General features: G+C 46.1%; 1 protein-coding gene across 1 annotated transcript in view; it reads right to left on the bottom strand.

Annotated features, from left to right (window-relative positions):
• Positions 1–527: 527 nt before the first annotated feature.
• The window catches only part of TMEM132D (transmembrane protein 132D), an 896922-nt gene continuing 875683 nt past the window's right edge, over positions 528–21766 (bottom strand). Inside the window, exons 6-9 of the mRNA XM_055550941.1 lie at positions 14744–14949; positions 9441–9714; positions 5886–6077; positions 528–1766 (exon numbers count right to left, since the gene is read on the bottom strand). Coding sequence (XP_055406916.1) covers positions 585–1766; positions 5886–6077; positions 9441–9714; positions 14744–14949 — 1854 coding nt within the window. The 3' untranslated portion in view covers positions 528–584. The remainder of the gene's footprint in view (positions 1767–5885; positions 6078–9440; positions 9715–14743; positions 14950–21766) is intronic.

The raw sequence follows: 21766 nt of genomic DNA, 5'->3' as shown, positions 1-21766 counted from the left end.
CGCACTTCCTCCCATCCATCCCGCCCAACCTGAGTCTCCTTTTTTTCCTGTGGTCCGCAACATTGAATATTGCAGCCGTGTGGCTTTGGCTGTATCCAAATTGCTTCGATTAAAGAAAGTGAGATGGCAAGTGAGGGACAGTTTTTTCCTGGAGGCTGTCGGAAGCTCAGTGACTCAGAACTCATTTTTCTTCCAAGTTGAAAAAAAATCTCACCATGCGTGATAAACCTCTTTTCATCAACTGAGACATCGGACCCTGGAATGTGGACATTGATTCCAACTCGGGGCCTCCCTGGGGGAGCCAGGGTCGTTTTCTGGGGCTCTGTGGATAGTGTCAGCCTGATCGTGTCCCCCTTTTTTTTTTTTTTTGCCACGCCTGGAGGCATGGGGGACCTTAGTTCCCTGACCAGGGATCAAACCCACGCCCCCTACAGTGGAAGTGTTGAGTCCTAAACCATTGGACTTCCCATTGCCAGGGAAGTCCTCCCTGTCTTTGCATTCCCCCCACTGCGGTCCCCGTTGCCCCGAATCCCCAAGTTAAAGGCCGAAAGGTGAGTGAGAACCAATGTCTGCAAATGCCAAGTTTACACATCTTCACGTAATCCTTCCCTGTAGCCATGTGACTCTTGGCCTCCCCCAGGGTCCAGATCCTGGCCGACCCAGTTCACGGTATCCTCCCTGCTGGCCGCTAGGGAGTTCACGGCAGGGCATCCATCCTCCGGAGAGAGGGTGGCGAAAGTGGTGAATTTGACTCTTTTCCTTTTTGAGGTAGGGGACGTTGGGGGCTCGCTTTTCTGATCTTTACCATCCATGAGGGTGGGTCCTGAAGATCTGAACAGCTGCCCGTTGATGCTCTTTTGGGAGTCTGTGCAGAGCAGATACTTACTCTCTTCGAAATCCATGCCCCTGTCGATGGCGGTGATCTGTTCCTCTTGGGAGGAGGCAAAGTGGAGCTGGTTCTCCAGCAGTTCCGTCCGGTGGCTCAGGCCGACCCAGTCGTGGGAGTGAGTCATCCCTTCCTGTTCTTCGAAGGGGACCTGTTTGTGCCTGTACTTTAATGCAAAGGTCACACAATTGATGAGGAAGACCAAAATGGCCAGGCAGAAGACCCCCAGCAGGGCATACATTCCGATCTCCAGGTCGCTCAGCCCTTTGGAGGACTGGGGGTCATTCTCCTCTGTCTCCCCGTGGCTTCTGGGCAGGTCCACCTGGGCTGGGAAGCTGGTGAGGTCGATGGAGATGGTCTGCAAATGGCTGCCACCATCCAGAAGGCTTTCCTGGCCCCTGTTCTTCTGGAAGGTGGACCTCTCTGTTGTGGAGCCCCTGCCTTCCATGAGGCCCATGGAGGAACTGCTGTAGTACTGTCCCTCCTGACTCCCCCATTCCTGCAAGGGCTTTTTGGGTCTTCTGTCACTGATGTTATTATCCAGGGGACCTCCTGCCCCTGTGTGTCTGCTGTCACTGGTGTTGGGGGTGGCATCATTTTGGCCAAACTTCACTTTGATATTGGCTGTCCCCACAGCCAGCACGCTCTTCCGCTTGGATTTCTGGCACGATTCGCAAATGACCATTTCGACCTTCACCAGGGCCCCCTGTCCTTCAGCTTCAGCGGCGATTATAGGCCACTTGAATTTGGGGTCTTGGTGGATGGAGACCACCTTCTCATCCAGGGATGTGGCCATCAGGGAGAAGTCTTTTGCATCGTAAATATCCAAGGGGGTGACGGAGCCATCACTGAATTGGACCCAGCAACTGATGGCTGCTTCCTGTTGAAAAGAATAAGTAAGCTCATCAAAGATGGACAGAGAGGGGGAAGGGGAGGGTGGAACAAACTGAAAGAGTAGCGTTCACATATACACACTATCACGTGTAAGACAGACAGCTGCTGGGAAGCTGCTATATAGCACAGGGAGCTCAGCTCGGGGCTCTGTGATGACCTAGAGGGACGGGATGGAGTGGGGAGGGGTGGGGGTGGGGTCCCAGAGGGAGGGAATACATGTATACTTATAGCTGATTCATATAATTGTACAGCAGAAACTAACACAACATTAACATTGTAAAGCAATTATACTCCAATTAAAAACTAAGGTAAAAAAAATGGGTCCCAAAGCTCATTGCACACAAAGACACTCTGTAGCAAAGAGAATGTTACAAGAACAAAGGGAAACCTGTTACATAGTATAGAAGTAAGAAGCACAAAAGGTATAAAATAGAATGAATTCTTGTAAAGACAAGAGAAGCTAAAGAAAACCCACAACAGTAAAATGACAACCACGAAACACAACCAGGAATAAACACCTCCTAATAAGATTTGCTTTCTTTCCCGAGGTGTTGAAAGAAAGATTTTTTTTTTCCCCCTTCGCTGGAAGATCTACTTCTGCACAATAATAGATTGCATGTCAAAGGAGATTTACTGGCTAGTGGGTCATTCACAAGTGTTACACGTTTAAATGAAACATATTTATTACATTACTTTTAAGTTGCTTTAATACCCAGTCTCTGAACATTACTCACAACACAGATGAAAGCCCTTGATCTACACAAGGGCGCCTCAGAGGTCTGGCTTTAGGCTTTAGTTGTTTCAGGTCCTGCCACACAAGCATCTAAGGATAGGCTTGTATTGGCTTGCGGACACAGTCCTGGCTTGGAGGTGAGGGGTAATGCTGTCCAGGCAGGGAGAGGGGTTGGGGTGAAGATTAAGGTTAGGAAGCTCTCTGTTGGGAGAATCTTTGTATTCTCATCCATCCTCCAACCCACCCATTGGGGGAAACTGGGAGACCAAAGAGTAGCCAGGGCCAAGGTTTCTGTACATCTCAATTTCTTTTCTTTTTACTTTGTTGCTTTAGATCTGATTTCCTAGGGACTAGTCTGACCAGAGAGATCATAAGAGATGAGATAATTTCCAGGCCTTCCAGTTCAGTGAAGATGTCATTGGCCTTGACAGCGAACTGGCAGGCCCGTTGCTCCCCACTTCCTCCTGTCTCCTGGAGAAGCTGCTACATCCCAAGCCCAGAGGGGTGCTCAGCCCCAAGAAGCTTATGCCCCTGCCCACCTGGCCATAGCTGACCTAACCTGGAGAATGGCTGGTCAGAGCCATTCATCTCAGCAGCTCTGAGCCGGCTGGCATCTCCCCCTCCAGTTTGAAATAAGAAAGACAGGACTGAAGCACTCAGCTGTGGGCAGATGAGTGGGAGCTTGTATGAAACTGGAGAATGAAGTCTCACTTTGGAGAAACTGCAATGGATCGAGTACAAGCAAATGTCTGGGCTCGGCATTTATCTAATGAGATAATGGGTATGAGAGAGACTGCTGAACCTGTTTGGCCAAGTTCTTACAGCTGGGCTTCCCTGGTGGCTCAGACCATGGGGGATATGTCTGCAATGAGGAAGACCTGGGTTTGATCCCTGGGTCGGGAAGATCCCCTGGAGAAGGGAATGGCTACCCACCCCAGTGTTCTTGCCTGAAGAATTCCATGGACAGAGGAGCCTGGCAGGTTATACAGTCCATGGAGTTGCAAGGAATCAGACACGACTGAGCGACTAACACTTTCACAAAAGCCTTGCTAACCTTGTAGTAAATCCAGTGTTATTTCAACTTGCTTGAATGGATTTCTCTTTCTTGAAACCAAGGCACCCCCAACCACAACAGAGTAAGTTTTCCTGGTGGTATCTGGTCTTTGGAAGTGAGAAGGCAGCTTCTCACATGAGACTGGGCGCTTCTGCTCCTTCTTCCACTCAGTCGGTAAATCCTGACCTTGTTAGACATTGGCTTGGACTGGCTGCTGGGTGGAAAACACCACCATGAGACAGTGCAAAAGCCACTGGGCCATAACCCTGGTTTACAGGGTCAATTTTTCTTTTAAGCTGTGCCAGGTCTTAGTTGGGGCATGTGAACTTCTTAGTTGTAGCATGTGGGATCTAGTTCCCTGACCAGAGGTCAAACCCTGGCCCCCTGCACTGGGAGAACAAAATCTTAGCCACTGGATCACTAGGGAAGTCCTCTACTAGGGTCTTCCAATTGGCCATGAAATCATAGCAGGAAAGTCAATGCACACTGGATTTCTTGAAACTGAAATGTCAGAGCCAAGTTGCAGGCAGAGGCCAAGCTCCATCCGAACCAAGCACAGAACAAACCTCAGGGTTGCATAGCTTGCTCTGCTTGTGGGAAATGGATCAGCTCTGTGGCCTTATTCTAACTGTGTCTTATCGCTTCCTTAACTCCTCACTGGCCATCATCTGATTGGATCGCCCCAGGAAGACAGGAAGAAGCCTCAGGTTATTTCTCCTTTGCTATCTGGAATTTGCGTCCTGGCTGGCATTGTGCCCTGAGAAGAGGGAGGTTTGCCTTTGGCAAGAATTCATATCCGTTTCTGAGCTCACCCACTTTCGAGTGCTTTGTAGTCCAAAGCCTTGCACACAGAGACCAGAGAGAAAGGGCAAGCAATTAGCTAACGCCTGATGGAGGAGCATTCAGTGATGGATATGGGCTGGGGAAACTGCAAGACTGACTCTGTGCTTCCAGTGGAAGGTCTGGCTTAGCCCACCTTCCTGCCCGAATGTAGTCACAGCCTCAGCGGGTGCACAAGGGGGCCCAAGTCGTAACGCACCTGCTGAGCATAGAGCTGCTGGGAAAAGGGCTCTTGATTGACAAGGGAAATTGCCTGAAAACTCCCCACAAGGACTGGAGGTCTTCCAGCATCCCCTCGGGAGGACTGTCTGTCTCATGGGGCACAGAGAATCAGCAGCCTGAGACCACCGTCCTTGGGTGTTTGGTAAACAAGGCTCCTGAGAGTCACAATCCAGGTTATCTCTAAGAAATAATGTTTCTCCACCTCTGATGAGGGAGGAAATCAGATAACATTTTCAAGTGCCCTGTTTGGAAACCATGGCATCAACACACAAACATGCGCTGCACGATACACACAACATGTGCACAACACACAGAAAACACACACAGCACTCACACACATTCTATTAGCACATGCTGTTTTCCAGTAAAGAGAAAGAACTCCACATACAACGTAACCAGCAGTTTGTTACTTCTGCTCGGAGCTAAACAATAAATGTGGAAGCAACTCCTCCATTCTCCTTCTGACCCCCCTGACCTGTGGCCCTATCATAGAGGGGCAGGGACTTTACAGGAGTTTGGACACCTCCTTAGGGTCTGTTCCTGCCCTTGCCTTCACCCCACTGCTCAGGGAGGTCAGTGGGGTAAAGAGCCAGGACCATCATGATGTGGAGAAACAGCAAACGTGTGGAGCCTGCATTGAGCCCCTGGATTCTGCCTAGAATCCATCACGCATGGCAACCTTGTTGTTCAGCATCTCCATTTAGGGGGTAGGAAGCCTGAGGCTGAGCAGTCACTTCTTCACAAACCCTTTTCAAGACTAACAAGGACCTACTGTATGGCACAAGGAGCCCTACTCAGCACTCTGTAGTGACCTAATGGGGAAAGAATCTAAACTAAAGAAAAGAGTAGGTATATGTATATGTATAGCTGATTGACTCTTCTGTACACCTGAAACTAGCACAACATTGCAAATCAACTATAGTCCAATAAAATTAAAAAAAAATAACAACAACTGAGGAACACCCAATGTGCAAGCCCACTCTTTTGTGGGACCCCCCCCCCAAACTGGTGACTCAACCAGATGGGCAACCTCACCTGCTATGTGACCTCAGCTGGTGTGTGACCTCACTTGATGTGTGTGTGTGACGTGCTCAGGGCAGGACCCCACTCAGTGAATAAACCCACCGGTGTGTGACCCAAGCCCACCACGTGGCTCTGAGACACATAGGGTTTCACCCTGGTGTGTGACCCTCCCAGTCGTGTGACCTCCCCGATAGGTGACCCCTCCCCACGGTGTGCTGTTCCCACTCCCACACCTGTTTGGGCCTTTGCAGAAGTTCTTGAGCCACCGCGGTGGCGAAGATGGCTCTGTTGCTCCCTGGGCTGAGTTGCAGGGAGAGGGACAGTCCCGTCACCAGCTGGACCCCAAGGTCCGTGATTGTCACCTTCTCGTCCAGCACGGTGACCGTCTTCTCGGCCAAGATAGCGTCTGACAGAGGCGACAGGATCTGAAAGGCAGAAATGACATAGCTCTCTGTGGTTTCAGAAAGCCCCCGTCCTCCATGCGGGGAGGGAGAGAGAGAGACAGATGAGTGGGTCAACTGCAGGAATTTAAATCTTTTTTTAAAAATTTATTTATTTATTTTAATTGGAGGTTAATTGCTTTAGAATATTGTAGTGGTTTTTGCCATACATAGACATGAATTAGCCATGGGTGTACATGTGTTCCCCATCCCAAACCCCCCTCTCACCTCCCTCCCCATCCCATCCCTCAAGGTCATCCCAGTGCACCAGCCCTGAGCATCCTGTCTCATGCATCAAACCTGGACTGGTGATCTATTTCACATATGGTAATATACATGTTTCAGTGCTATTCTCTCAAATCATCCCACCCTCGCCCTCTCCCACAGAGTCCAAAAATCTGTTCTTGACATCTGTGTCTCTTTTGCTGTCTCGCATATAGGGTCATCGTTACCCTCTTTCTAAATTCCATATATATGCATTAATATACTGTATTGGTGTTTTTCTTTCTGACTTACTTCACTCTGTATAATAGGCTCCAGTTTCATCCAACTCATTAGAGCTGATTCAAATGCATTCTTTTTAATAGCTGAGTAATAAGGAATTTAGATCTTTTGAGCAAAAGTCAGCTGTGAAGATTGCAAGCGCTTGTCTATGGGGCAGGTATGTTTTGTTTGATGTAGTACTTTAAAAATGGGATGAATGGCCATCCTTAAAAAATAGAGGATTTCATATTAACGATAGCTTTCTAGCTTTTCTGGAAAACTGGTAATATCTCTCCATGCTGGGCTCCCATTTGCCCTTTGGCAGCTTTTGGAGAGGAATAGCAGCCTCTTCATCACACTCCTCACCACTTCCTATTGTGCTCCTCGCATTTAGGTTCCAAATCAGTCATTGTCTTTCATCTGACACCCATCCTGATTTTCTCACTGATGGCTCCTTCTCAGCTTTCAGAGAGCATTGAACATGTGACTCCTGGGTCCCAGTTCAAAGCAATCTGTTTTCCTCCTTGATAAAATGATCTCTTTTATTTTCACTATTTTTTTCCAGTGGAAAAAGTACTTTATTAAATTATATCATTTGCAAGTGGTTTCATAAGAATATCTAAAAGGAAAGTTATAAAACATTTTCAAAAAATATAGGGTTAACAGCAAAATTACATTTTCTTGATAATATAAATAAAAACATTTTGTTTCAATAGGCTGTCTATTTTATAATATATGTCTCAACAGACAGCTGCAATAAATCTATTTTAATGAGAAGTCCCATGGTTAATTAAGTCATTTGTTAATAACGGGTTCAAAAATGATCTCTTTTAAATTCAAGCCCATTTCCCAGAGTGATTTAAATTTTCCACAATCCAATATAGTTTCACTTATAAGTCTTTGCAATGCCCAAATATTTTAGAAACCTCACTTGTTGCTTAAGAGGATGATCGCCTCTCCTACAAATGGGGCAGCCACTGAGGAATATTATTTGGTCTCAGACAGGAGGAAAATGACTAAACCCTAGTGGCCCTCCTAGAACCATGTCTTGTGAAAGTGTTTGCTTCAAAACTCCCATTCTGCACACTGGTCTACCCCATCCATTCCCAGCAGGACGTGCTCACAAGACCGGTGGAGTCACAATAACTGTGTTCCTTCCTTCTGCACATTTCTGGAATGTGTGGGAGCTTGTGGCCTGGTGAGTGCAGCTGAGCATCACGGCAGGATGCAAAGCTTTCAGGTGACAAGGGTCAGTGAGGTAGACCGACACAGCGAGAAGCTGCTGGCCACACCCGGAATTCTAATGAGGTTAGTTCATCTCAAGGGCTTTTCAAATTTTGTTTTTAATTTAAAAATTAAAAATTTTTATTTTATATTGGGGTAGAGTTGATTTACAATGTTGTGTTAGTTTCAGGTGTACAACAAAGTGATTCAGTTATACATACACATACATTTATTCTTTTTCAGATTCTTTTCCCATGTAGGTTCTTACAGAGTATTGAGTAGAGGTCCCTGTGCTATACAGTAGGTCTTTGCTGATTGTCTATTTTATATATGTAGTGTGCATATTTTAACCTCAGATTCCTAATTTATTCCTCCATCTACCTTTCCCCTTTAATAACCATGTTTGTTTTCTATGTCTGTGAGGCTGTTTCTGTTCTGTAAATAAGTTCATTTGTATCATTTTTTTAGATGGTACAAATGAACTTAATATCATATGATATTTGTCTTTCTCTGACTGGCTTATTCCATTTAGTATGCTAATCTCTAGGTCCATCTATGTTGTTGCAACTGGCATGATTTTGTTCTTTTTAATGTCTGAGTAATATTCCAGTGTATATATATGTGTGTGTGTGTATATATATACACATACATCTTCTTTATCCATTCTTCTGTTGATGGACACCTGGGTTTCTTCCATATCTTGGCTATGTAAATAGTGCTGCTATGAACACTGGGGTGCACGTATCTTTTCGAATTAGAGTTTTTGTCTTTTCCAGATATATGCCCAGAAGTACAATTGCTGGATCATATATATAGTGGCTCTATTTCTAGAGCTTTTGTCCCAAGATGGTAATGTCCACTGTGTCTTACAGACAAGTAATGTCTTGAAGTTTCAGACATGATTCAACCCAAGAAGTCAGCCAGTGTTGCTCAAATGAAAGGAATATGTGAGGAATTTAAAGACTTGTCACATTATTATACCATTCATGGTATTTACTTGACAGTTCCTTTCAACCTACTCACTCTGAAAATGGGCATTGTCAAATAGTTACCTCATGATCCAGGGATAGCATTCCTGGGCAAACATCTAGAGAAAACTCTAATTTGAAAAAATAAATATACCTCTATGTTCACTGCTGCACTATTTGCAGTAGCCAGGGCATGGAAACAACCTGTCAACTGACAAATCAGTGGATAAAGGAGATGTGGTACATGTATGCAATGGAATACTACGCAGCCATAAAAAAGAATGGAATAATGCCATTTGCAGCAACACGGACAATCTAGACATTATCAAACTAAGTGAAGTAAGCCAGATAGAGAAAGACAAATAACATGATATTCATATGTGGAATCTAAAATATGACACATACCTATGTACTTACTACTACACACTACTATATATAAAATTGATAAACAACAGGGACCTACTGTGCAGCACAGGGAGCTGTATTCAACATCTTATAATAATCTATAAGGGAAAAGAATCTCAAAAAGAATAGATACATATGTCTGTATAACTGAATCACTTTGTTGCACACCTGAAACTAACACAATATTGTAAGTCAACTGTACTTCAATTTAAAGACTGGATATTAGTCTAAGAGACAAATAACAGAGTTCTCCTCTGAGCTGTCTTACCTGAATGGTGGTCATCCCCAGTTCCTGGCCAATCAGGACTTGTCCCCCTTGCAGCTTGGCGATCCGGGGCTCCTCCACCTGCATGAAGTCATTTACCAGCTCCGTGATGTCCACCTGCCAATCGGAGCCCAGCAGGTGGGCCAGCTGCCCCCCGGGCTCAGCTGCTTCCGCCACAAACTGAGTCAAGACCCGCACCATGGCATGCTGGTATTGGAGCGTGCAGCCCCTGTTCCTCTTCTCGTCTTCATCCTCCTCCTCGCTGTCCTGAGCTGGCCTGTCAAAGGGGCGGTTCAGTTTAACAGATGCTGATTTGTTGGGTCAACGAGGGGGCTGGGTGTGAAACATGGCAGGGGCTGCAAAGGTGAGTGGGTGTAAGTCCTGCTGTTATGGAGTTCATAGCCTGGGGTGGGCTTTGACAGACATGCAGGGGTGATACTCAGAATATTTGACCACTGCTGTGGCCTGAGGACAGGCTTCCCCAGTGGCTCAGCAGTAAAGAATTTGCCTGCAATGCAGGAGATGCAGGAGACTTGGGTTTGATCTCTGGGTCGGTAAGATCCCCTGGAGGAGGGCATGGCAATCTGTTCCAGTATTCTTGCCTGGAGAATCCCATGCACAGAGGAGGCTCATGGGCTACAGTCCATGGGGTCACAAAGAGTTGCGACTGAGCACCCACCCACACTTATGGCCTGAGTACAGGCCTCCCTAGTGGCTCGGCTGTAAAGAACCCATCTGCCAATGCAGGAGACACAGATTAGATCCCTGGGTGGGGAAGATCCCCTGGAGAAGGAAATGGCAGCACACTCTGTTATTCTTGCCTGGGAAATCCCATGGACAGAGGAGCCTCACATGGCTACAGTCCATGGGTCACTAAGAGTTGGACGCGACTTAGCAACTAAACAACAACATGGCCCGAGTACTGACCAGTCAGAATGGACTGGAGTGGCAAGCAGAGGTCACTAAAACCCCCTCACCTCCTAGTATTCATTTTGTGAAATCCCCTTCTCCTTGAGTGTGGGCTGGACCTAATAAATTTCTCCTGAAGTAAGATAACTAATTGAGTTTTGGCAAGAAAATGCACTGGTCATAGCAAACACCATCTTCCAACAACACAAGAGAAGACTCTACACATGGACATCACCAGATGGTCAACACCGAAATCAGATTGATTATATTCTTTGCAGCCAAAGAAGGAGAAGCTCTATACAGTCAACAAAGACAAGACCAGGAGCTGACTGTGGCTCAGATCATGAACTCCTTACTGCCAAATTCAGACTTAAATTGAAGAAAGTAGGGAAAACCACTAGACCATTCAGGTATGACCTAAATCAAATCCTTTATGATTATACAGTGGAAGTGAGAAATAGATTTAAGGGACTAGATCTGATAGACAGAGTGCCTGATGAACTATGGACTGAGGTTCATGACATTGTACAGGAGACAGGGATCAAGACCATGCCATGGAAAAGAAATGCAAAAAAACAAAATGGCTGTCTGAGGAGGCCTTACAAATAGCTGTGAAAAGAAGAGAAGCAAAAAGCAAAGGAGAAAAGGAAAGATATAAACATCTGAATGCAGAGTTCCAAAGAATGGCAAGAAGAGATAAGAAAGCCTTCCTCAGCTATCAATGCAAAAAATAGAGGAAAACAACAGAATGGGAAAAACTGGAGATTTCTTCAAGAAAATCAGAGATACCAAGGGAACATTTCATGCAAAGATGGGCTCAATAAAGGACAGAAATGGTATGGACCTAACAGAAGCAGAAGATATTAAGAAAAGGTGGAAAGAATACACAGAAGAACTGTACAAAAAAGATCTTCATGACCAAGATAATCACGATGGTGTGATCACTCACCTAGAGCCAGACATCCTGGAATGTGAAGTTAAGTGGGCCTTAGAAAGCGTCACTACGAACAAAGCTAGTGGAGGTAATAGAATTCCAGTTGAGCTATTCCAAATCCTGAAAGATGATGCTGTGAAAGTGCTGCACTCAATATGCCAGCAAATTTGGAAACCTCAGCAGTGGCCACAGAACTGGAAAAGGTCAGTTTTCATTCCAATCCCAAAGAAAGGCAATGCCAAAGAATGCTCAAACTACTGCACAATTGCACTCATCTCACATGCTAGTAAAGTAATGCTCAAAATTCTCCAAGCCAGGCTTCAGCAATACATGAACCGTGAACTTCTAGATGTTCAAGCTGGTTTTAGAAAAGGCAGAGGAACCAGAGATCAAATTGCCAACATCCGCTGGATCACCAAAAAAGCAAGAGAGTTCCGGAAAAACATCTACTTCTGCTTTATTGACTATGCCAAAGCCTTTGACTGTGTGGATCACAATAAACTGCAGAAAATTCTGAAAGAGATGGGAATACCAGACTACCTGACCTGCCTCTTGAGAAATTTGTATGCAGGTCAGGAAGCAACAGTTCGAACTGGACATGGAACAACAAACTGGTTCCAAATAGGAAAAGGAGTTCGTCAAGGCTGTATATTGTCACCCTGCTTATTTAACTTACATGCACAGTACATCATGAGAAACGCTGGGCTGGAAGAAGCACAGCTGGAATCAAGATTGCTGGGAGAAATATCAGTAACCTCAGATATGCAGATGACACACCCTTATGGCAGAAAGTGAAGAGGAACTAAAAAGCCTCTTGATGAAAGTGAAAGAGGAGAGTGAAAAAGTTGGCTTAAAGCTCAATATTCAGAAAATGAAGATCATGGCATCCGGTCCCATGACTTCATGGGAAATAGATGGGGAAACAGTGGAAACAGTGTCAAACTTTATTTTTTGGGGCTCCAAAATCACTGCAGATGGTGATTGCAGTCATGAAATTAAAAGATGCTTACTCCTTGGAAGGAAAGTTATGACCAACCATATTCAAAAGCAGAGACATTACTTTGCCAACAAAGGTCCATCTAGTCAAGGCTATGGTTTTTCCTGTGGTCATGTATGGATGTGAGAGTTGGACTGGGAAGAAAGCTGAGTGCTGAAGAATTGATGCTTTTGAACTGTGGTGTTGGAGAAGACTCTTGAGAGTCCCTTGGACTGCAAGGAGATCCAACCAGTCCATTCTGAAGGAGATCAGCCCTGGGATTTCTTTGGAAGGAATGATGCTAAAGCTGAAACTCCAGTACTTTGGCCACCTCATGTGAAGAGTTGACTCATTGGAAAAGACTTTGATGCTGGGAGGGATTGGGGGCAAGAGGAGAAGGGGACGACAGAGGATGAGATGGCTGGATGGCATCACTGACTCAATGGATGTGAGTCTGAGTGAACTCCGGGAGATGGTGATAGACAGGGAGGCCTGGCATGCTGCAATTCATGGGGTTGCAAAGAGTCGGACACGACTGAGTGACAACTGATGGTAACAGCAGAAGTTACAGGATGTCACTTTCAAAATCAGATTTTAAGATACTTTCTTGTTTGGCTCTCTTTCCTTGGTTCTTCTCTCTTGCTTGCCCTGATGAAGCCAGCTGCCATGCTGTGGGAAGCTCTCTGAGGACATCCCACAGCTAGAAACTGAGCAGCCTCTGGCCAACAGCCAGTGAGGAACTGTGGCCCTCAGCTCAATAGCCTGTGAGGAGCTAAGACTGGCCAGCAACCATATGAGCTCAGTTGCAGGTCCATCCCCACCGAGCCTCATGATGAGACCACAGCTCTGACTGACAACTGGATGGCAGCCTGAGAGAGACCCAAGCCTTGCCTGGGTTCTTGATGCGGAACTGTGAGATGACAGGTTTTTCCTTTAAGCCACTTGGTTTTGGGATAAGCCATTATATTATGTCGTGGTAGTCAATACAATAAGGCTCTGGATGACCAGTGTAGCCCTATAAACCAGTACACAAGGAAAGTGAGCATTTCACTCAAGGTGTTTGGTGATGATAAATGTTGAAAGAACAAGGATGGTGGCCAGGAAGCAGATGTTAGTTGTTCCCTCATCATCTGATGCCTTATGCGCTCCCTCAGCCCTTCCCAGCACCATCACAATCGCCATCAAGCCAGCTGTTGATTCCTTGAAATAGTTCTGTGGCTGAAAAGTTGTGACAGCATCTGGACTGTCCATAAAGAGACTCGGCCAGTTCTTTCTTTTTCCTTTTTTCAGCCAAACAGCATGTGGGATCTTAGTTCCCCAACCAGGGATTGAATCTGCACCCCTTGCATTGGAAACATGGCATCTTAATCACTGGATCATGAGGGAAGTCCCCAATTCCTTGGTGAGTCTCTCTCTGCAACTGCCTGCCCTCAGGAGCATCAATAACCATGCTGAATTCCATTCTCCCAGCTCAACATTAGAAACCCCTGTGGTTAAGAAAAAGATCGTGTCTGAAACCATCTTCCAATTGCACATGGAACCCAAACCTCCATTCCTGAAGTCACGCCCTCTCCCAGGGGCCACAAGAACTCAAAGGGGTGGACTTCCAAGGGTAAGAATGTGAAAGCTATCCCTCACATAAGTACCAATTCTCTCCTCTCTGTTGAGTACCCAGACTCCAGGAATATTTCCTTGTCTAATTCTGCACTTTCTACAAGTCACTTGTATGCGATTCTTTGAGCATGGGTCTCTCTGAGATGACAAAGTTCTCTGAACAAAATTCTCTTTTTATCTGATGCCCAATTATTTGCCTCATGTGGATAGTGCGGACTTGTCATTCCATCAAACACTATCAGAGTGATGCACCAGGCACACAGATGACAAGCTTTGGACTTCATCTCCCCAAGGGAAAGTAATCTCAGAGTTTCTGGGCTGGGGCACAAAGAGACTGCCCAGATCAGGCAGCATCTGTTCAGACAGGTCTCTAGTGAACCTCTATGGCTTGGGTCCTCCCAGATCAATTCTCCCTTCTCCTGATATTGATCCCTTGGTTTAGGCAGGGTTGACCTTCTTTCTTTAGTTCCTCTGGCTCCAGCCTAGCTGGCCAATCAGTGTATTCTATCTACCCCCCTTCTCCTCCTCCTCATCTACAGTGATTAGGTCAGGCATGGACACACAACCCAAGTAAGAATAACACTTAACTCCAAGTCTCTAGTAGGAATTATCGGGGAAGAGAGGATGTACTTTTTTCAGAGTCACAAAGAAGGTAGACTAGAAGTCTGGAACCTCAGGAGCAAAACTTGATAGGGAATGAAGCTGATATAAAGCAAATTGGAGCTGAGAAGGAGATAGAGACACATACCCCTAGGCTACCCCTGAACCCCTGGAATGAGACATGCCTGAAGTTAGCTATCCTGTAAATTTCCACCTTTAGCCTAAGCGTACTTGACCTGGGTTTCTGCTGTGGAGCCTAATCAGCACACCCACCTCTTGTTGGAGACGATGGGGACTCTCCAGCCCTTGATCTGGTTGAGCTCAGTGTCCGAGATCTCGATCTGCAGGGGCAACCGGGGCACCCATACCGTCATCTCCAGAGGAGTGTTCAGGTGCTGGAAGGTGAAGTTCACCACCACGCCCACCTTGCCCTTCATTTCCTTCCCATTGACAAAGATGTAGTCACATCTGTCAGAAACCTGGAAGAAGAGAGAGAGTGGTGGGGGACCCATGAGTGAGTTTTTATCACACCACAAAGTGGTAGTGGAGAAGACTCTTGAGAGTCCCTTGGACGGCAAGGAGATCAAACCAGTCAATCCTCAGGGAAATCAACCCTGAATATTCATTGGAAGTACTGATGCTGAAGCTGAAGCTTCAATACTTTGGCCACCTGATGTGAAGACTTTGATGCTCGAAAAGATTGAGGGCAAGAGAAGTGGGCAACAGAGGATGAGATGGTTGGATGGCATCACTGACTTAATGGACATGAGTTTGAGCAAACTCAGGGAGATAGTGAAGGACAGGGAAGCCTAGCGTGCTGCAGTCAATGGGGTCACAAAGAGTCAGACATGACTTGGTGACTGAACAGCAACAACACAGGAACAGCAAGAGAAAGCAGAGGAGAAAACTGAAGTGCCGTAGCTCTTTTGGGGTCCCGATCATGAGAAGTAAGTGGACACTGCTTTTTTTTGGCCACACCACATGGCTTGTGGGATCTTAATTCCAGACCAGGGATCGAACCACGCCCTTGGCAGTGAAAGTGCAGAGTCCCAACCACTGGGCTGCCATGGAATTCCCTGGATACTGGTTTTTGCTTTCTGATACAGCAGAGGCTACAACGACAGATACCATGGGCCCCACCCACCTCTCCTTCGAGCTCTTTGACTAGTTGAGGCCACTCATCCCCACCAGCTGCAGGTGTTCTGCTGATAATTTAGGCTGCACCTCCTCTGGGAGACTGCCCTTAGGTGATGGAGCCTTACCTGCATAGTTACTTGTGTGTTACATACCATCCATCCCATCCCATCCCATCACATCTCTTTGCCCAGTGATGACTCCCTGGTTTGCCTGAAGGAGGAACAAACTGCGTGTTAACACATCCAGGCACATGTTAGCTCATTTCATCCTCAGAACAACCCCAAGATGGGTGTTAGTCCCATATTCCAGATGAGGAAACCGAAAGTAGAGGAGTTTGACTATAGTCCCCTGCTGGGCAGGAGCAGCCATCAATCAGCCCTGGGGTCTGGTTTTGGAATCCACATTCTCCCCTTGTGCTCATGTATGGGACGGCTCCTCTCTGCCAACGTTTGAGAGAAGAGCCAAGTTCAAAGCCCCTTGTCCCCTCATCTTTGTGTCCCAGCTCTGCAGGGGAGCCCATGCTCGTCCTAAACAAGACTTGGGGCAAAGCTCTGGAGTTGTGCAGTAGGATGAATGATGGCCCTCAAAGATACCAAATCCTAACTTCCGGAACTGGTACATTAGTTTATTTGGCAAAAATGACTTTGCAGGTTTGATGAAGTTAAAGGTCTTGAGATGAGCAGGTAGTCCAAGGTTATCCAGGTGGTCCCTAAATATAATCCGAGTGTCCTTATAGGAAAGAAGCAGAGGGAGATTTGAGAACCTCGGGCGGAGGAAGGCTGTGTGTCGCCAAAGCAAGATGCTACGTGGCCAGCTCTCTGAATGGAGGAAAAGGTCAAGGAGCCCAAAGAAAGCATCTTGAGGAACTTGGGGAGTCAGGGAACAGTTCTCTCCTCTAGAGTTTCAGGGTTCGGGAGGGGAGTGCAGCCCTGCTGACACCTAGTGAAGCTGATAAAGGGTTTCTTCTCTCAGAACGTGTGGGAGAATACACGTGTGTGGTTTTCAGGAAACTTTTTTTTTGACTTGTGGCATCTTAGTCCCCCAGCCAAGGATTGAACCTACGCCCCCTGCAGTGGAAGTACAGAATCTTAACCACTGAACCATCAGGGAAGTTCCTCTACATGGCTTTTTTTCCCCAAGATTTTTTGATGTGGACCATTAAAAAAATCTTTACTGAATTTGTTGCAATATTGCTTCCTTTTTTACCCCTCTGGCCACCAGGCATATGGCATCTCAACTCCCTGACCAGGGATCGAACCTGTATACCCTACATTGAGTGGTGAAGTCTTAACCCCTGGACCACCCGGGAAGTCTCACATGTATAGTTTTCAGTCATCAGATTTGTGGTCACTTTTCCCAGAAGCCACAAGAGATGGACACTGAGAGGGAGAGGAGGACAGAACCAGAGGCCATGAGGGTGTCTTCCCTGCTCGGGGATTGGCTGGTTGAGCTTGGAGCAGGATATGAACTGGAGTGAAGCCCTTGGTTTACTGAGCACCTAACCTAATATGTGCCCAGCCCAGCAGGTGACCACCTCCCACATATGGACCCAGTTACTAGTCAGTCACAAGAACCCAGGAGGTGGGGCCATTACTGTCATTTCACAGTCCAAGAATTAAGTACCAGTTCCTAAGGACACTTCCCAGGTGGCGCTAGTTGTAAAGAATTTGTCTGCTAACGCAGGAGATGCAAGAGATGCAGATTCGACCCCTGGGTTGATAAGATCCCCTGGAGTAGGAAATGTCAATCCACTCCAGTATTCTTGCATGGGAAATTCCATGGACAGAGGAGCCTGGTGGGCTCCTCCATGGGGTCACAAAGAGTCAGACATGACTGAGCACACACACCACACACACACACAAAGGATGCATGGCTGGAAAGTGGAAAAGACCAGATTCAACACAAGTCACCTCTCAGCTGCCTCCTGCTTCAGTACAGGCATCATTCTTGCCTGGATGCTCTGTTGTGGTCTGTTTTTTTTGTTTGTTTTTTTTTTTAAAGGACATAAACCTCCTTCCAGCACTTGGAGGGGCATGAAGAAAGCAAATGCAGAAATGACTAGGTTGTTCAAACATCTTAGAAACATCTTAGAAAGGATTGCTGATGATGGCTCCTTGATCTTCCTGGTGAGGCAACAAGGGGGCCAGGGAGGCTCATGGGGGGCTCGGCATCCAGGGGATGGTCAGTGACTTGGAGGGAAACGTGGGCTCGGGTCCATTTCTGAGTGGAGCTGGTGGTCCTCCTAAATGTCCGCCTATAGTGGGAGTACTGAAATCTGATTGGAAAGTGGAATGGAACCAGCCCAGGTAGTTTTATTGTCATTTGTCCTGATCACTGACATTTCATCTTCAGGGCTGCCAAGTCTTGAATCTTAGACATTTTCTTTCTTTAAATATTTTATTCTTTTTGATGCTTTTGTAAGTGGAAATATTTTCTTTTTAAATTTTATTTTGGCTGCACTGGATCTTTGTCATGGTGCTTGGGCTTAGTTGCCCTGAGGCAGATGGAATCTTCACAGATCAGGGATCAAACCTGTGTGCCTTGCAATGGAAGGTGGATTCTTAACTATGGACCATCCGGGAAGTTCTAGCTTTTCGCTTTTAAGCCTTTCAATTCTGAATAAGGCTGAACTGCCAGAGGTAAGCTGAGAAACAGAGAGACTGAGAGACAGAGGGAGGAAGAAAATACTGAGAAGACTTGCTTTCAGAAAAAGAATCTGGGACTTTCCTGGTGGGCCAGTGGTTAAGGATCTGCCTGCCAATGCAGGAGACACAGGTTCGATCCCTGATCCAGGAAGATCTCATATGCATTGGAGCAACTAAGCCTGTGTACCACAACTATTGAGCCTGTGCTCTAACGTCCGGGCACCACAACTACTGAGCTTACGTGCCACAACTAGAGAAAAGCCTGTGAGGCAACAAAGACCAAGCACAGCCAAAAATAAATACATAAATAAAAATTTAAACAGGCGTTAAAAAAAAAACAAAAAAGAAAAAGAAGCTGTTTCATGACTTTAATTTTATGGGCCCTTTTGTCAAATCAGGGCTTCTAAGGAAAGGTGCATGAAGCTCATTGTGGGCAAAAAGCCCTATATCTTCCTGTGGATGAGAGATGCTTGGTGTGTTAGCCAAAGCTGTGAGTGCAAAAAATGAAGTCTGTGTGTGTTTTTTTTTTTTAAACTCAGTGTTTCCCCCCTGAAGCAATGAGGAAAAGTGGGATTTAGACTTTGATACAAAGGACAAGGAAGGAGAGCAGAGGGAGAGCAGGGTTTGACACCTAGAAGGTCACTCTTAGTAGAGATGAGTGGAGGCAACTGATGCTCGGACTTGGAACAGGAGTGCTAGGTAAGCCAGGCTGAGCACTGAGATAGAGACGGGGTGTGTGTGTGTGTGTGTGTGTGTGTGTGTATGTGTGTGTGTTTACATCAATGAATAAGGACAGCATCTGCATTTGATAAGAGGTTTGTAAGTTTGATTTAAGAGTAAACTCTAGTTATTAAGTACTTTTAAAAAGAAATCCAGAAGCAGCATTTTCCCCCCTGTGCAATCAAGTTACAAAGTTCAAAAGTGTTTCTTATGTTTTACCACTCAGTTTTTAGATGACATGTACCCCAATGTGCGAGCTTCCCTGTGGCTCAGACAGTAAAAAACCTTCCTGCAATGCAGGAGACCCAGGTTCGATCCCTAGGTTGGGAATATCCCCTGGAGAAGGGAATGGCTATCCATTCCAGTATTCTTCCCTAGGAAATTCCATGGACAGAGGAGCCTGGCAGGCTATGCGGTCTATGGGGTCACAAAGAGTTGGACACGACTGAGCGATTAACACACACCTGGGTGTGCATTGCAGCACTGTTTACAACAGCCAGGACATGGAAGCAACCTAGATGTCCATCAACAGATGAATGGATAAAGGAGATGTGGTGTATATATACAATGGTATATCACCCAGCCATAAAAAAGAATGAATTTGAGTCAGTTATAGTGAGGTGGATGAATGTAGAGCCTGTTATACAGAGTGAAGTAAGGCAGAAAGAGAAAAACAGATATAGTATATTAATACATTTATATGGAATTTAGAAAAATGATATCGATGAACCTGTGCAGGGAAGGAATGGAGACAGAGATATAGAAAATGGGCTTGTGGACACAGGACGGGAAGGAAAGAGTGGGATGAACAGAGAACGTAGCATCGACACATATACACGATCATGTGCAAAGCAGATAGCTGGTGAGAAGTTGCTGTATAACTCCGGGAGCCCAGCCTGGTGCTCTGTGATGACGTAGAGGGGTGGGGGGGGGAGGGAAGGGAGGATCAAGAGGGAGGGGATATATGTATACTTAAGGCTGATTTGCATCATTGTATAGCAGAAACCAACACAACATTGGAAAGCAATTTTCCTCCAATTAAAAAATAAAAAAGATAGTAACTAGAAAAAAATCTCAGTTTTTAACTTTGTAAACCACATCTGAGAGACTTGGCACTTCTGCATTATCATGTTTAATTTCTTAGTTTTTTTCTGTTTTGGTTGAGGACAGTAGAAGAAGATTTTCTGGCATTCTTGTTCAGTTGGTTACATTTGTCTAAACTTAACGATTGCCAGTTGCTCAGATACCAAGTGACAAGGGAGAATTCTTTAAAGTGTTCAAGTTCCTTAAACCTGAGGCTAAATCCTGAATACAGTATTGAATTCTTTAATATTATGATGGCTAGCATTGACAGGTGCACATGCGGCATGCTTTGGTGTTCGGTTCTTTTTGGACTTTATTTTTCATTGCAGGTTTATATGGTAACTTACAGTAAATTTTGTAAACTTGCATCAAGTTTATGAATAAAGAATCAGTAAAAAAGCAAACGGCCCTTCTGGTTTTCCATACCCAGCCCCCGTCCTTGCTCTGGGCGTGGAGGCATCACTAAAGTATTTGCCAACCACACCTGGTTCTTCTTTGGTGACACAGTAGGGGAGGGAGCGGGGAAAGGAGGAGGAGGAAGGAGGCGGGGGAGAGAGAACTTTGGAGAATTCCTCTGGCTGGTGGGGGATGCCTGGTGGGGGTGGAGTCTTCCCACCCCTGCTTATCCCCTGGGCAGCCTGTGGCCAACCACTGGCTGTACGAACACACCTCAGGACAACATCTCTAGTACATTTCAAACTCCAGAGCTGGCGTGGGGCAGCAGGGTCTCTTGAACCGTATCCGTGGAAGACTGAATAATGGTTCCCAAAGATGGCAGATCCTGATCCTTAGAAACTGTAAATGTCACCTTCTAAGGTGTAATTAAGTCCAGGATTTGGGGATGAGAGCATCCTGGATTATGGGCCCTGAATGCAGTCCCAGAGTCCTTATCTGGGAGAGGCAGAGGAGGCTGGACATGGACAGAACAGCAGCCTGTGTGGAGAGGAGCAGCGGTGTGGCCACCAGTGAAAGCCGGCTGTGCTGCCACAAGCAGTTGGAGCCACTTCTCCCCTGGGGTTCCCAGAGAGAGCATGGCTTCAGTCTTTAGGCCTCCAAGACTGTGAGAGAAGGCTGTGTTTTTTTAGTCTTTTTTTTTTTTAAGAGTTTTATTTATTTGTTTACTTATTATTGGCGCCACTGTGAAGCATTTGAGATCTTAGTTCCCTTCAGTTCAGTTCAGTTCAGTCACTCAGTCACATCCAATTCTTTGCAACTCCATGAAATGCAGCACGCCAGGCTTCCCTGTCCATCACCAACTCCCGGAGCTTGCTCAAACTCATGTACATCGAGTCAATGATGCCATCCAACCATCTCATCCTCTGTCATCCCCTTCGCCTCCTGCCTTCAATCTTTCCCAGCATCAGGGTCTTTTCCAATGAGTCAGTTCTTTGCATCAGGTGGCCAAAGTATTGGAGTTCCAGCTTCAGCATCAGTCTTTCCAATGATCAAACCCATGCCCCCTGCATTGGAAGGCAGAGTCTTAACTGCTGGACCACCAGGCAAGTCCCAAGGTGTGGTTTTAAGACTCCAAGCCTGTGGTCATTTGTGACAGTGGCCACAGGAATCTAATATACCATCCTGGCCCATCTCTTCCCTTGCCCTGTTCTGCCCTCTCACCCCTCATTCCCTTATTTCTTGGGGGGGGGGGTTTCATCAATGGGTCTCATACACACAGTGCCTCAGCTACAGGGAATCTGATCTAAGACTTGGT

The sequence above is a fragment of the Bubalus kerabau genome, chromosome 16 (assembly GCF_029407905.1).
Source record: "Bubalus kerabau isolate K-KA32 ecotype Philippines breed swamp buffalo chromosome 16, PCC_UOA_SB_1v2, whole genome shotgun sequence".
Taxonomy (NCBI): Eukaryota; Metazoa; Chordata; class Mammalia; order Artiodactyla; family Bovidae; genus Bubalus; species Bubalus kerabau.
The sequence above is the reverse complement of the archived record's forward strand: the minus strand, read 5'-3'. Positions and strand labels throughout refer to the sequence as shown.